Source organism: Mus caroli, unplaced genomic scaffold (genome assembly GCF_978045245.1).
Source record: "Mus caroli unplaced genomic scaffold, Mus_caroli_1 scaffold_7, whole genome shotgun sequence".
NCBI classification, from domain to species: domain Eukaryota; kingdom Metazoa; phylum Chordata; class Mammalia; order Rodentia; family Muridae; genus Mus; species Mus caroli.
This window is the reverse complement of record NW_028227262.1, coordinates 108191289-108208091: the sequence shown is the minus strand read 5'-3', so window position 1 is coordinate 108208091 and position 16803 is coordinate 108191289. Positions and strand designations below refer to the sequence as shown.

General features: G+C 39.6%; 1 protein-coding gene and 1 gene segment (V, D, J or C); both read left to right on the top strand.

The window, feature by feature from the left end:
* LOC147004003 (T-cell receptor beta-1 chain C region-like) overlaps positions 1-16803 on the top strand; it is a 500214-nt gene that overhangs the window by 369203 nt on the left and 114208 nt on the right.
* LOC147004005 (anionic trypsin-2-like) lies at positions 8929-12813 on the top strand. 2 transcript variants are annotated; one of them, XM_085839714.1, is made up of 5 exons: positions 8929-8983; positions 9577-9736; positions 11423-11676; positions 12265-12401; positions 12664-12813. In XM_085839714.1, the coding sequence occupies exons 1-5, from the start codon at positions 8944-8946 to the stop codon at positions 12811-12813; spliced, it is 741 nt and encodes a 246-aa protein (XP_085695840.1). In that variant the 5' UTR covers positions 8929-8943. The 2 variants fall into 2 exon arrangements, with proteins under 2 accessions (XP_085695840.1, XP_085695839.1); XM_085839713.1 differs by having other exon boundaries at positions 8944-8983; positions 11423-11680; positions 12269-12401.

The window sequence follows — 16803 nt, the reverse complement described above, 5'->3', positions numbered from 1 at the left end:
GTTTCTTGTGTTTCTCTAGTAGTATAGACAGCTTAAGAACACATTTTCTTCTTATGCTCACAGATAAGTATAGTCTTCATTCCTCATTAAGAAAAACATAGTTTTTTGCCATAGACAGTGACCACTACATTAAAACACAACCATTCAAAATGCAGAGTTGTGGAGCCCAGTCCCAGTGAATATATCTATAAAACACTCCCATATCTAAGGTTCAGTCAACATTTCAAAAGAGGGCATGCGAAGACTGTAAGAGCCAAAGGATTAGGAAGATTACTGTGAGATTATCATGTCTAGTATTGTTAGAAGCTACACCCATAATGTCTCATTTGAGACTGTTCAAGTGTAAATTAATCAATTATTACTCAAAGGGAGCTGCCAAATTTGGTGAAAAAAATCCTCATCAGGATTCAAGTCAACCCAAATAACTACGAGCAACTAAGGAAAATTGGAAGTGATAAAGGTGGTTTTCTCCAGGAAGTGAGACACCAAACACATCTCTTGGTTTCCCAGTGCCAAATAGGTAGCCCTGAAAACATACATATAAAGTAACTTTATACAAGTGGAGTAGATTATATTTAGGAAAATACATGTATATGCATATATGTGTATATACACATTACATATATGCATGTAATAATAATTTAGGAAGTGGCCATAAATTCTAAGAAAAAACAAAAGGAGAAATTTTGTAATTACAATCTCAAGAATAATTATTAATTTCTGCAGGTGATATGATCATATATCAATCAAACATTAAAAACTCTAACAGAAATTTTATGTATATGTTTAATCTGCATCAAATTTTAATGCTATTCTTCATAGAACTAGATGAAACCAAACTAAAGTCCATACCTTGAATAGACAATGTAATCTTGAGCAGAATGTAAAAAGAAGGCAATATTACAGTACCTATCCAAGTTATTATACACTGTCATTGTAGCAAAAAGACACCACAACACCAAAATAGCCATGTAGATACAGCTACCTGATCTTAACAAAAATGCTCCAAATGGACAATTTAGGAAGAATAGTTTCCTCTACAAATAGTGCTGAGAAAAGTATACATAGGTATACTTACCTGAATAAGAATACAAACAGGAAAAGAGGGAAGGGATGTAAAATTGTCTTAGAGTGATTACTTTTGTGAACAGAGACCATGATCTAGGCAACTCTTATGAGGACAATATTTAATTGGGGCTAGCTTACAGGTGCAGAGGTTTCAGCCTATTATCATCAAGATGGGAACATGGCAGCATCCAGGCACACATGGTGCAGGAGAAGCTGAGAGTTCTACATCTACATCTAAAGACTACTTGCAGAATATTGACTTCCAGGCATCTAGGATAAGGGTCTTAAAGCCCACACCCACAGAGCCAGGCCTACTCCAAAAAGACCATACTTTCTAATAGTGCCACTCCCTGAGAATATACAAACCATCACATAAGATAATAAAATAAGAATTGATAAAAGAGGTAGAAAAATTGTAGAAAACTCAATCTGAAATTTTGAAAAGGAAAAAGGCATAAGTAAAATACAAAGTTCTATGAAAAGTCTCACTAACAAAATGGATCAAAGAGAGGACAGACACCTGGGCTTGAAAGAACAGTGAAAAAATTACAAAAATCCAAAAAGGACAATTTTCTATGAAAAGATGTTGGGTATAGAAATAAAATCTCTATCTAAAAGCATAGAAAACAGTTTCAAAATATGCACAACAACTTTCTCAGAGTTAGGCAAAAGCTAATGTCCAGCTTCAATGTGAGGAGGGTCCTGAGAAAGGGGAACTGGGAACAGTGATGATTCAACAATGACTCAGAGTCTGGGAGTCAGTAGTGGGCACCAGTTGTCAGTTCCATTACTCTCTCTTTGCCCGAGGATTATCATTCTTGCTTCTTCCCCTTTCTTTTTCCTTCTTCCTTTTCATTCCCTTTCCTTCTCCCTTCTCATTCTTTCTTACTCCCTTACATTCTTTTTCCTTTGTCTTTCTTCTCATCCTTTTACCTTCTCTGGCCAGAGAACATAACCCAGTCTTTTATTTACTAAAGCTACATTATCAAAGCTATGATCATTATTAATAATAGTTTAGAAACTCTTAAATATACATAAATTTTATGAATCCAAGATCATTAGTTCCAACTCCAGCTTTCTCAAACCTGAAACTAAACGTAAATCCAAAGCACATTTCCTAATATGTTTTACACAATCTGATCTTCTTGGGTAGCTGGGCACAGCTCTTTTGTTTTCCTGGTTCAGCAGACAGCAGTCTTTAATAACTGTTTCATGAAAGAACAGAAAGGTTACAAACTACTGAGGTTAAAATCATTGCTTACAAAGTATTAAAAGTTATGCAAGTTAAGAAGCTAGCTCTCTCTGATCTCTCTCTAGGCATTGCCATTTCTAATTCTTCAAAATATGCAGGAATTGCCAGGAAAATGAAGTACTAGCTTTGTATATGCATATACATCATACTTTAATGCTTTAATCTTTGTTTCATAATAGCAACTTCATGGTCTCATGTACTCTCCTTCTAATACTATTTATTTCTAAATCATATAAAGTCTTTTCTCCTATAAAATAATTCCATCTATCTTTTGCTTGTTTTCTATAGATTTCCCCTTCTTTTCCTATCTATAAGGCAAAGGACACAGTTAATAGGATCAATCAGCAACCTACAGATTGGGAAAAGATCTTCACTAATGTAGGGTTCTACATTTCATAGAGGGCTAATATCAAAAATATGCAAAGAACTGAAGAAGGTAGACTGGAACAACCACTTTGGAAATCAATCTGGTGGTTCCTCAGAAAATTGGAAATCGTTCTACCTAAAGACCCAGCTATACCACTCCTGTGCATACACCCAAAAGATGCTCCACTATATCAGAATGACACATGCTCCACTATCTTCACAGCAGCTTTATTTGTAAGAGCTATAAGCTGTAAACAACCCAGATGTCCCTCAATCAAATAATGGATATAGAAAATGTGATTCATTTACACAATGGAGTACTATTCAACTATTAAAAATGAGGACATCGGGGCTGGTGAGATGGCTCAGTGGGTAAGAGCACCTGACTGCTCTTCCGAAGGTCCACAGATCAAATCCCAGCAACCACATGGTGGCTCACAACCATCCGCAATGAGATCTGGCGCCCTCTTCTGGAGTGTCTGAGACAGCTACAGTGTACTTACATATAATAAATAAATAAATCTTAAAAAAAAATGAGGACATCATGAATTTGGAGGCAAATGATGGAACTAGAAAATCTCATCCTGAGTGAGACAATCCAGACCCCAAAGGACATACATGATATGTACTCACTGGTAAGTGAATATTAGCCAAAAAATTCAGAATACCCAGGATACAACTCACATATCAAATGAAACCTAACAAGAAGGAAGGCCCAAGTGCTTCAATCCCACTTAGAAGGGTGAACAACATAATCATGGGAGTCAGAGTGAGGGAGAGACCTGAATAGGAGAAAGGAGCAGGAGGAAAAAGGGGGGACAGGATCAGGTATGGGGAAGGCAGGAGAGAAGCCTAAAAGGCTAGGAAAAATGAATGAAAACATGTATCACTGTGGAGTGGAGAATGGGGGAACCTCTAGAAAGTCCCAGATATCAGGGATGTGGGAGGCTCCCAGAACCCAATGAGGATGTCCTTAGTTGAAATGTCCAACAGTGGGGAGATGAATCTTGAAGAGACCACATCCAGTAGATAGACAAGGCCTCCAGTTGAGGGATGGTGCCACCCACCCATCTCAAAAAATTTTGACCCAGAATTGTGCCTGTCTAAACAAAATTCAGGGACAAAAAGTAGCAGAGATTGAAGGAAAAGCCATCCAGAGACTACCCCAAATTGGGATCCATCCTGTGAGCAGACACCAAACTCCAACACTATTGCTGATGCCATGTTATGCTTGTAGATAGGAGCTTGGCATGGCTGTCTTCTGTTATGCTCTACCATCACCTGACTGAGCCAGATGCAGATAATTACAGCCAAAGACTGGTTTGAGGTCAGAGACCCATATGGAAGTGTTAGGGGACGGAGTGAAGGAGTTAAAGGGGATTGCAACTCCATAAGAAGAACAACAGAATCAAGTAATCAGATCCCTCAGAGCTCCCAGAGACTAAGCCACCATACTAAGAGAACATTTGGGCTGGTCTGTAGCCCTGGCTACATATATAGCAGAGGACTACCTGGTCCTCAATGGGTGAGGACATACCTAAGCTTAATCTTGTGGAATTTTGATGCCTCAGGGCATAGGGATGCTGGTGGGGGTAAGGTAGAGTTGGGTAGGTGTTTGGGGGAGCACCCTCTCAGAGGCAGGAGAATGGGGATAGGTTAAAGAACTCAGGGAAGGGAGACCAGGAAGGGGGGAAAATTTTGGAATGTAAATAAAATAATGAAAAAAAACCTAGAAATGTAATTTTTCAGAAAAATGAATATAAATTAAAGTAGAAAATATATGTAATTGTCATTAATATGAATTTAGAAAAAGTATTAATAAAAAGCATTCAAAAGTAAAAAAAATGGATAATATTTTGTATTGATCAACTTATATCTCTACATATCAACTTATGTCTCCTTCTCTAATCTATGGTTGATATACCTAGTGACACTCCATTAGAGAAAACTGATTTTTCCTTTCTAAGGTATCAATTGCAAATAACTTCTTTCATAGAGGTGGGACCTTGTGTCTACTTTCCCCTCTCAGTTCTGGGATCTTGTCTCTCCTGAATAGTATAGATTATAGTCTCTTCAAGTTTGTGTGTGAATTACTTCTATTGAATCTTGAATTTACTGTTACCTTGGTGTCATACACTACCTCTGACACATAAAAATCTTTTATGCCTGTTTGTGCATAGATCCATGAGCCTTGAGGTGAGAGGTTTGATGAAGAACTGCCATTTAGGGATGAGAGCTCCAAAAGTTTCACACACTCTCAAAATTGTCTACTTGTAGGTATCTGTGCTAATTGCCATCTTCTGCAAGAAGAGGATTCTCTGATGAAAGTTTTTTTTTTTTATATTCTGGTATGTGGGTATAGCAATATGTCATAGAAAATCATTTTATATATGCTCCACTATGCCCCATTATGTTTATAGCTGGCTTATTTATTGTAGCCTGGAGCTGGAAAGAACCCAGATGTCTTTCCATAGAGGAATGAATACAGAAAATGTGGTACATTTACACAATGAACTACTGTTCAGCTATTAAAAATGATGAATTCATAAAATTCTTAGGTAAATGGATAGACCTAGAAAATATCATCCTAAGTGAGGTAACCCAACTGCCAAAAAAAATACATGGTATGCACTCACTGATAAGTGGATACTAGCCCAAAAGCTCCAAATAACCAGGATACAATTCACATACCACATAAAGCTCAAGAAGAAGGAAGACCAAAGGGTAGGTGCTTTGGTCCTTCTTAAAAGGAGAACGAAATACTCATAAGGGCAAATATGGAGATAAAGTGTAGAACAGAGACTAAAGGAAAGGTCACACAGAGACTGTCCCACCTGGGGATTCATCCCATATACAGTTAACAACCCAGACACTGTTGTGGATGCCAAGAAGTGTATGCTGAAAGGAGTCTGATATGGCTGTCTCCTGAGAGGCCTTGCCAGAGCCTTACAAATACAGAGGTGGATATTAGCAGCTGAACATTAGACTGACCATGAGGTCCTTAATAGAGAAGTTAGAAAGGGATTGAAGGAGTTGAATGGGTTTGCAACCCCATAGGAAGAACAGTATCAACCAACCAGACCCCCCAGAACTCCTAGGAACTAAGTCATCAACAAAGGTATACACATGGCTCCAGCTGCATATGTAGCAGAGGATGGCCTTGTCATGCATCAATAGAAGGAAAGATCCTTGGTCCTATAAAGGCTTCATAGATACTCCAGTGTAGGGGAATCGAAGGCAGAGATGTGGGAGTGGGTGGGTGGGTGGAGGAACAACCTTATAGAAGCAGAGGGAGGGAGGATGTGATAGGGTGTTTCCGGGAGGGAGAACAAGAAAGGGGATAACATTTGAAATGTAAATAAAGAAAATATTCAATAAAATATAAAACACTAAAAAGTTGAATATTTAAAAAAAGTCAAGAATCTTATATTGTTTAGTCTATGAGTTTTGCTGTTACATTATGAATTCTAAATTCATCCTAGAGGATTCTGAGAGAGCTGCTCGTTTTACATCTAGTTGGATTCTCAAGAAATAGAGAATCAATCTCTCTGGATATTTTAGGATAGGCAAACTTGCCAGTGAGTGAGTGAAATAAGGCAAAATGCAAAAGCCTACTTCTCCCATGTTTAAAAAAGTAGTCTACTACTCCTCAGTGTGGCCTAGATCTGAGGTTAGTTTTCTAAAATATCCACTCAAGAAAATGACTCAGGGTTGGTGAGATGGCTCAGCAGTTAAGAACATCAACTGCTCTTTCAAAGGTCCTGAGTTCAAATCCCAGCAACCACATGGTAGCTCACAACTATTTGTAACAAAATCTGATACCCTCTTCTGGAGTGTCTGAAGATAGCTACAGTGTACTCACATCGAATAAATAAATAAATCTTAAAAAAAAAAAAGAATATCACTCAGTAGCATACTCAGACATGAACAAATTTTCAGTTTCACCCAACTGACCTAGGAACCCAAATGATTAGTTCTCATGTGACTTCATATTAGAACAAAACCCCTGAATTAATAAAATCAACATATGGAACTACTAGGGACATGAAAATTGCAAGTATGTCCACATGCAATGTGAAAAACAGAAAATGGGATACAAAGAGTCAAATCCCCTGATTATGTATGGCCAGCTTTGCTATCACAGTTTTTGACTAAATTGTCATTTTCCTGGAAGGAAGATAGAAAGAACTTTTGACTACACAGAATGAATTATTGCATTTCTTATTCAAAAAATACACTTTATTAGAAAATATGGAAGTATGATATGAAAGAAATAGTAGGTAGAGGAAAAATAATGAGATAGAAGTTGAGATTAAAAAAGGATATGCCTTAGGCTTGCAAAATGATAGTATAGAATAGTAACAGACACACGAGAAGAGGAATGGATGACTAAAAGATGGTCTGAGAAACTTTGAGTGTACTTTAAATAAAAAAAAACCCCACATTGGTTGTTTTCATATTTAAACTGTTCCTTCTATACATGGGTGGCCACATTTACCCATTGTGGCAAGAATTGGTGCACTACTGGAAACATGGAAAATTCCACTTTCATGTTCTTCCAGGAAGAGAAATGCCAGAAGGAAAATGGATGTATAATTTGTCCCAGTGGGACCTCTGGTTTGATTGTGAGTGTGAATTCAGCTGTCACCTGCACCCACTCCCACATGCTCCAATAATTTCCATATCCTCCTATGGCCTTGAGGCAGCATGCCAGTTTTAGATACTTTCTCAGGTAAAGAGGAACCCATCAAAATCAATCTATTCTGAACCTCACACCAACATGATTGTGAAAAATGAAAGTATGTGAACCATCTGAAAAACCTGACAGACATGGCAATATGACAGACCTTCCACTTAGGAATGATCCCAGGAGCAACTAAATGAAAAACACCATGGAAAGATGGCAACTCTGAGAGGCTGTTCAGAGATGTGAAGCTCACATAGTCATGCCAGTAATATGACCATCAAGTGTCCCATGAGGCCCATTTTCTTTTTGCAGTTTCTTCTGATTTCCAATTTCTTCAGCCTCCAATCAGTTTGCCTCCCCAATTGCCACAATTTTATCTTAACGTCTCTCATATTAATGGACAGCTCCAGAACCATCACAATTTTTCAAGGAACTCAAAGATGATCTCATCTCCAATGAACCTTTTCCTATATCTGGGGTCAGTGGAGATAAAAGCATCAGATAGAAATGATTCTCCAATTGAGTGTTATAAATAGGCACCACTGACCCTCAGGCAGGTACTGCCCTTCTAGATGGTTTGTGCTATACTAAAATGGAACCTGAACCTTAGGGATGATGTAAATGGAAAAAAAAGCCAGGATTTCATACAAGAAGATTCATCACTGATGAATATCCCTAATTCTTCCATTTCTACAAGCACCTGATTTTTGTTCAGAACTCAGGTTGAACATTGTTCAAACTCTGTTCTTCAAACTTAGTAATGACTTCTAGCACAGATTATTTTGATCTAGAATAGAGGGTAGTTATTTTTAATAAAAACACACTGATCATATTTGATACTCCTTAAGATTATTATGGTATATGCAGTATTAAGTTTGTATACTCTCAAAGTTACTGGCTATCCATCATGTAACATGAGAATAAGAGTCAAATATCCTGACATGGATGCAGAACTTGACCTTTGTATTCATTTAATTCTCTCCTATACAACAAAGCAATGTATTTCCTCTTTCAGTTTTAGACATTCTCTGCCATCCATGTTTGAACCCCAAGAGACTGCTGAGAAAGCATAAAATTGAAAAGCCCACACATTTTAGGAACTCTATACCTCCTTACTTAGCATCATTGAGGTTTCAGTGCTGGTCCGTAGAGCTCCTCAATTTCTACATTTTATTAAATAGAGTGGCTAAGATCTGAGTAAAAATTTCAGGAATGACTGATAGACTCTTTTTGCTGGTGTTGTTAAAAGAGACCCCCATAGCTACCAGAACTGGGCATTCTTCACAATTACTATTTTCTTCAAAGTTACTAAAAGCAATTGAAACTCATCATTCTCATTTCCCATTTTAGCATCCTTTCAAGAATCAGCTGTCCTCCCTCCCACCTTCCCTGAGAAGAAAACTTTTCTTGACACCTGAAATCCAAAAAGAAGTGATAGGGAAAGGAAAATACAGCTGTGTTTGTTCAGAAAATATCAATGATATCCCACCCCCACCTTGAGCGGCAGAGTTCTCCCTCCTTGAGGATATAAAGGTCTGCTCCCCTCCAGTGCTCATTACCTTCTTCCACCATGAATGCACTCCTGATCCTGGCCCTTGTGGGAGCTGCTGGTGAGTTTCATGCCTTCTATGGTCCAGTTTTTCTAATTAATTAGAAAACATGGGTTCCTCCTTCATAATTGTCTCTGCTACCTTAACTCTGTTGTTCATATTTCTTATCCAGCATCATATTTTCCACTTTTATAATCTCTCAAATTTTATGTTACACCAGTTTCTGTCAATACACTATAACATCTCAATGTTGAATTCAGGGCTAAATGTTGATTAGAGGCTGAAATGGAGGCCAGAAGGCAATTTCCTCAGCAGCAACCAATCTGGGATTCCAAAAGCATTTTTATTGATGAATTGTAGAGAGAAGCAAGCAAAGGTGTGGGCAACTACAATGTGATTGGATCCCACTTAATGCATTCTTTTGTCAATTACTTTATTTTCCCTGAAACTCTGAAGAATGGTGGGTCCACTAGCATCTCGTTACTTGTCCTCCATTCCTTTTCTCAGGCACACATCACATCCTAATGTTGCCTACTGAGGATGCTGTTCTACTCAATAAATAATACTAAAAAAGTAGGAGGGTGATATGGAATTGAGCAATCTACCCTTCAACATCTTGATGAATTTGATTCTCTTTTATATCTCCACTCTAGTTGCCTTCCCTGTGGATGATGATGACAAGATCGTTGGAGGATACACCTGCCAAGAGAATTCTGTCCCCTACCAGGTGTCCCTGAACTCTGGCTACCACTTCTGTGGAGGCTCCCTCATCAATGACCAGTGGGTGGTGTCAGCAGCTCACTGCTACAAAAGGTGAGTGATGGTTACCTGAGAACAGTGCCAGTAAACCGGGACATCAATACACCAGACATCTGTGGGGGCATGTGGTAAAGCTGGAGGGGGAAGTGAATCACATGAAGGAGAGAAGGTTCTGAGAGAAGCTTATGTTCACAGCCTTTGATTGAACACTGACAAAAGATAGGATGTTTCACCATCAAACACCCACAGGCACACACACCAAACAAACAAATATGAAATAGAAAGAAAAGTATACCTTGAAAGAAATCAAGGGTAATTTTCTCAATATATAAACAAATGGGAAGCTGGCAAAGATTTTCACAACTAGTACTTGTTTCTTTTCTTGTTTGTTCATTTGTTTTTTGGAGACATAATTTCTTTTTGTAGCCCTGGCTGTCCTGGAACTCACTCTGTAGACCAGGCTGTCCTCGAACTCAGAAATCTGCCTGCTTCTGCCTCCCAAGTGCTGAGATTAAAGGTGTGCTCCACCACTGCCCACCATACCTGTTTATTATAGCAATCAATTGCATCAGAGTTTTTAAATTATAGCTGAAGATAGCTTTATCCTTAATTTTCTTCACCTGTTGTCTTTATATTCTAATATGGGACGAGTAATAATGTCTCCCAAATGGTCTCTCAGATTGTGCATGGTTGAAAAATATTAAAAAAAAAAAACATTATTAAGACATGGACAGTTCAGTCCTAGATTCTAGATTGTGAGTCATTAGGTTTGAAGTTGTGATCAAGAGAATGAGCCTCTCACATGGTCTCATTTTTCCCCCACATGGTCTCATATGTATGAACTCTTGACCCTTGTTTTTGAAATTTAAATGTTTTTGTTTTTGAAACAAATTCACATATTGACCCTTGGTTTTGAAATTTAACAGTGCAGCTCTTATTTCAAAAACAAATGAGTATTAAAACCTGTTTTTAAATAAAAATCTCAATTGTTTAACTTTACCAAAGAAGACTCTGGACCCAGATGCTAGTGTGAAAGCATGACTTATCAGAGAGGAAGAAAAAGCACCCAGCTGACCTTGCTTCACAATCAACATCTCAAAAGAATTTCTCATTCTAAATACCACCTCAAAACCCCTTCAAACTCTAGGTCCCTCCCTCCTACTTCCTGTGTGTATCTCTATCAGTTCTCCTGAATCTGTCTCACTCTCTGCTTTTTTTCCCCTTATGTTCACTCCCTGTCAACAGGTTGCTTATTCTGCCACTTGACCTATGTTTAACTTTATTTAATTATGATTACAATAAACAGAAAACTCAGAGATTGAAGGTGTGTGTGAGGGATGAGCACACCATAACTAGAGACAGGTTTTTCCCATGTTTAACCCAATTTCAGGATTCATGTTATGATCAAATATCCTGCAACACAAAGACTCTCTGTGTACTGAATAATGAAACAGTGGATGGAAAGAGTTTCAAATAACCTCTTAGTGTCTTATTCCTATTTGGCATTAGTACATTAGAATAAAGGGCAGTCTACATGCAGTCCTTATCTTGTCACCTGTACACCATCACTCGATCTTTCTTAAAAAAGAATGTAGACTGTGACAAACAAAACTTTCCAGTATCCATATTTTCCCCCCATGGTGAAATTTTCACAGTCACAAAAGAGTTTAGGGGCTTGAGAAAATTGTGATGTCTTGAGTCATAGAGAAAAAGACTGCGGCATTGTTCTCTTCCCAACAGCCGCATCCAAGTGAGACTGGGAGAGCACAACATCAATGTCCTGGAGGGCAATGAGCAGTTTATTGATGCTGCCAAGGTCATCAAGCACCCCAACTTCAATAGGAGGACCCTGAACAACGACATCATGCTGATCAAGCTCTCTTCCCCTGTGACCCTCAATGCCAGAGTGGCCACGGTGGCTCTGCCCAGCTCCTGTGCACCTGCTGGCACTCTGTGTCTCATCTCTGGCTGGGGCAACACTCTTAGCTTTGGTGGTGAGTAGGACCTATCATGTCACCTACTACCCTTCTCTCTCTTCTCTCTCTCTCTCTCTCTCTCTCTCTCTCTCTCTCTCTCTCTCTCTCATTCTCTCTCTCTCTGTCTGTCTCTCTCTCTCTCTCTGTGTTTTCCTCTCTCTTTCTCTCCCTCCCTCCCTTCCTCCCTTTCTCCCTCCCTCTCTTTCTCTCCCCTCTCTTTCCCCGACTCCCCTTGTCTCTCTCCCCGACTCCCCTTGTCTCTCTCCCTCTCTCTCTCTCTGTATTTTTATATACTCTGTAATCAACTCCTTTCCTGAAATTATGCCACTGGCTTCTAAATGGTAAATATATTATAGGTGCACAGTACATTTAGGTCCTGCAAGAGATCCAAGAGAAATTTGCATAACAAATGAGCTGATCCAGAGAGTCTGTTCAGGCACATGTAGAATGTACTATTATTTTTTCAAGAAGGATATCAGCAATGAATATGATTGAATCTCAAAGCCCTTCTTTCTTAGTGGAATTTAATGTCACAGGAAACAGTCTTGCTTGCCAGCTGGTTCAACATTGGATACAGAAGTCTTCATTCTTTTCCATTCCTCACAGTCAGTGAACCAGACCTGCTCCAGTGCCTGGATGCCCCACTGCTGCCTCAGGCTGACTGTGAAGCCTCCTATCCTGGGAAGATCACTGATAACATGGTCTGTGCTGGCTTCCTAGAGGGAGGCAAGGATTCCTGCCAGGTGATTGCCACCCTCCACTTATGCAGACCTCTGTTCTGGGAGTGTACTTCAAAGCCTAGTGGTGTGAGACAGAAAGTGTGCTGTGGTGTTGTGGTGAATGAGGATTAAGGGGATCTCCTTTAGATTTCAACACATTAGTGTGGATAGCAGATGGGCTGTGGAGATAAACAAATGGAAACATGAGAATAAACAGGTATTGAGTTTACTATATGCAGTCCTATTACACATGCCCTTACTAATAGACTGTGTTCCTCTTTCCCAGGGTGACTCTGGTGGCCCTGTGGTCTGCAATGGAGAGCTCCAGGGTATAGTCTCCTGGGGCTATGGCTGTGCCCTGCCAGACAATCCTGGTGTGTACACCAAGGTCTGCAACTATGTGGACTGGATTCAGGACACAATTGCTGCCAACTAGAAATTCCCATTCCCTCTGCAGTCACCATGCCAATAAAGTGACATTTTCTTCAACATATTTGTTTCTGCCTGATATTCTTAGCCCCTTGGCTTTAAGGCTGTCTTCCATTTGAGTTCATATGTATCTTCACTTAAGGTTCTGAAGAGCTTCTTATGTCTCAAAATAAAGTTATGTATAACAGCAGCATGTGAAGAGAGAGTCCTCCAAAGACAACTGTTAAAGCTACCAGCGCTAGCATATTTGCAGAACATCAATGCAGATTGAAGGATTTCTGAATGGATTGGTTTCTTTGTTGGTTTTGTTTGTTTGTTTGTTTTTGGTAGTGGGAATTGTACCTCCCTGTGCAAGGAAGCTAGGACTTAGGAACAAAGGCTCTATGTAGGTAACTGCTCAATTTCTCCATTTTTCTAAGAGTTTTGTGTATTTTTCCTCAGCAATGGTGACTTTCTATTGATTCAGAAAAAGTAATGTAGATTCTTGGCAATAGTCTGGGTTGTTTTGTAATTTCCCTGGTTTAAAGAGTGAAAAACCCACAAATTTGTTTGTTTAGGAAAATGAAGACTATGTATATTCAATCAATATATTTTGTGAAAAACAACTTTTTCAATAACAAAGAGAAAATCGCCCCCAAAGATTTATATATCAGCTAATTTGTTTAGGGCTGTATCCAGATGACTATGGAAATACTTGTTTTAATTTCATTTGAATATGTGGGGTATACCATTCTGACAAAAAACAAAACAAAACAAAACAAAACAAAACCAATCCAAACAAATCGAACCAAACCATACTAAACCAAACTAACCCAACCCAAACCAACCCAGCACAAACTGAACCAATTCAATCAAAATAAGACAGCAGCCACAACCACCACAACAAGAAGAACAATTAGAAACAGAAACTAAACAGGGATACAGTGAATCTAACAGAATCTATGAAACAAATGGATCTGACAGATATCTACAAAACATTTTATCCTAAAACAAAAGGATATACCTTCTTCTCAGCACCCCATGGTACCTTCTCCAAAACTGACCACATAATAGGTCACAAAACAGGCCTCAACAGATACAAAAATATTGAAATCATCCCATGCATCCTATTAGATCTCCATGGACTGATCTTCAATAACAACATAAATAATAGAAAGCCTACATTCACTTGGAAACTGAACAACACTCTTCTCAATGATACCTTGGTCAAGGAAGGAATAAAGAAAGAAATTAAGGACTTCTTAGAGTTCAATGAAAATGAAGCCACAACATACCCAAACTTATGGGACACAATGAAAGCATTTCTAATAGGAAAACTCATAGCTCTGAGTGCCTCCAAAAAGAAACTAGAGAGAGCACACATTAGCAGCTTAACAACACACCTAAAAGCTCTAGAACAAAAGGAAGCAAATTCACCCAAGAGGAGTAGATGGCAGGAAATAATCAAACACAGGGGCGAAATCAACCAAGTGGAAACAAGAAGAACTATTCAAAGAATCAACAAATCAAGGAGCTGGTTCTTTGAGAAAATCAACAAGATAGATAAACTCTTATCCAGACTCACTAGAGGGCACAGGGAAAGCATTCTAATTAACAAAATTAGAAATGAAAAGGGAGACATAACAACAGATCCTGAAGAAATCCAAAACACAATCAGATCCTTCTACCAAAGGCTATACTCAACAAAACTGGAGAACCTGGATGAAATGGAGAAGTTTCTAGACAGATACCAGGTACCAAAGTTGAATCAAGATCAGATTAATGATCTAAACAGTCCCATATCCCCTAAAGATGTGATGAAAAGCTGTGATGAAAGAATGGACCATCTAGAGACTGCCATATCCAGGGATCCATCCCATAATCAGCTTCCAAACGCTGACACCATTGCATACCCTAGCAAGATTTTGCTGAAAGGACCCAGATATAGCTGTCTCTTGTGAGACTATGCCAGGGCCTAGCAAACACAGAAGTGGATGCTCACAGTCAGCTATTGAATGGATCACAGGGCCCCCAATGGAGGAGCTAGAGAAAGCACCCAAGGAACTTAAGGGAACTACAACCCTATAGGTGGAACAACAATATGAACTAACCAGTACCCCAGAGCTCTTGTCTCTAGCTGCATATGTATCAAAAGATGGCCATCACTTGAAAGAGAGTACCATTGGACTTACAAACTTTATATGCCCCAGTACAGGGGAACGCCAGGGCCAAAAAGGGGGAGTGGATGGGTAGGGGAGTGGGGGTGGGTGGGTATGGGGGACTTTTGGTATAGCATTGGAAATGTAAATGAGCTAAATACCTAATAAAAAAGGGGGAAAAAAGGGAGATATAGTAATGCAAACCATGGAAATTCAAAAAGTCATCAGATTCTACAACAAAAGCTTATACTCAACAAAATTGGCAATTACAGATTAAATAGACAATTTTTTAGATAGATACCAGGTGTTGAAGTTAAAAAAAAATCAGATAAACCATCTAAACAGTCCAACAACCCCTAAAGAAATAGAAGCAGTCATAAATAATCTCCCAAATAAACAAACAAACAAACAAAAACCCCAGGACCAGATGGGTTTATGGGAGAATTATCAGACCGTCAAAGAAGACCAAATAAAAATACTCTTCAAACTATTCCACAGAATAGAAACAGAAGCAACACTACTCAATTTATTCAATGAAGCCACAGTTCCTCTGAGTATTTTCCCTTGGAGATGGAAGAGTTCTGCCTAATCAGGAACTTTTCACAATTTCCTTTCGTAGAGGACTTCATAAGAGTTTTTTCTACTTCTCTCTTCGGGTCTGACCAGCACCTGGGTAGCTAGAGCGCAGGGTCAGCTGACACCCGCCAGCTACCCACGACCCCCGCCACAGGATTTTGAGACTTCTGGTGAGTGGAACACAGCTTCTACTCCAGTCCAATCGCATGGGACCTGAGACTGCTTTGGTTGGGGAGGCAGAAATCTGGCCTGAGTAGGGCCACAAGCCTCTTCTGGTCTCAACAGCACCGGGGTAGCTATGGCACAGGGTCTGTTGACACTCGCCAGCTACCCACAACACCCACCACAGGATCTTAAGACTTCTGGTGAGTGGAACACATCTTCTGCTCCAGTCCAAATGCGTGCGGGACCTGAGACTGCATTAGTTAGGGAAGCAGAAAACCGGCCTGTGTAGGGCCACAAGCCTCTTCGGGTCTGACCAGCACCTGGGTAGCTAGAGCACAGGGTCAACTGACACCCACCAGCTACTCACGACACCGCCACAGGATTTTGAGACTTCTGGTGAGTGGTACACAGCTTCTGCTCCAGTCCAATCACGCGTGACCTGAGACTGCTTTGGTTGGGGAGGCAGAAATCCGGCCTGAGTAGGGCCACAAGCCTCTTCCGGTCTGAACAGCACAGGGGTAGCTAGAGCACAGGGTCTGCTGACACCTGCCAGCTACCCACGACACCCGCCACAGGATTTTGAGACTTCTGGTGAGTGGAACACAGAGTCTGCTCCAATCTTTAAACAGTGACAACAATAACAACTAATCCCAGAGATTACCAGATGGCGAAAGGTAAACGTAATAATCTTACTAACAGAAACCAAGACCACTCACCATCATCAGAACCCAGCACTCCCACTTCGCCCAGTCCAGGGCACCCCAACACACCGGAAAAGCTAGACCCGGTTCTAAAAGCATATCTCACGATGATCGTAGAGGACATCAAGAAGGACTTTAATAACACACTTAAAGAAATGCAAAAGAACACTTGTAAACAGGTAGAAGACATTAAAGACGAAGCACAAAAATCCCTTAAAGAATTGCAGGAGAACACTGCTAAACAGGTAGAAGACATTAAAGAGGAAGCACAAAAATCCATTAAAGAATTGCAGGAAAACCAGACTAAACAGGTGATGGAATTGAATAAAACCATCCAAGACCTAAAAAGGAAGTAGAAACAATGAAGAAAACCCAAATTGAGGCAACACTGGAGATAGAAACACTAGGAAAGAAATC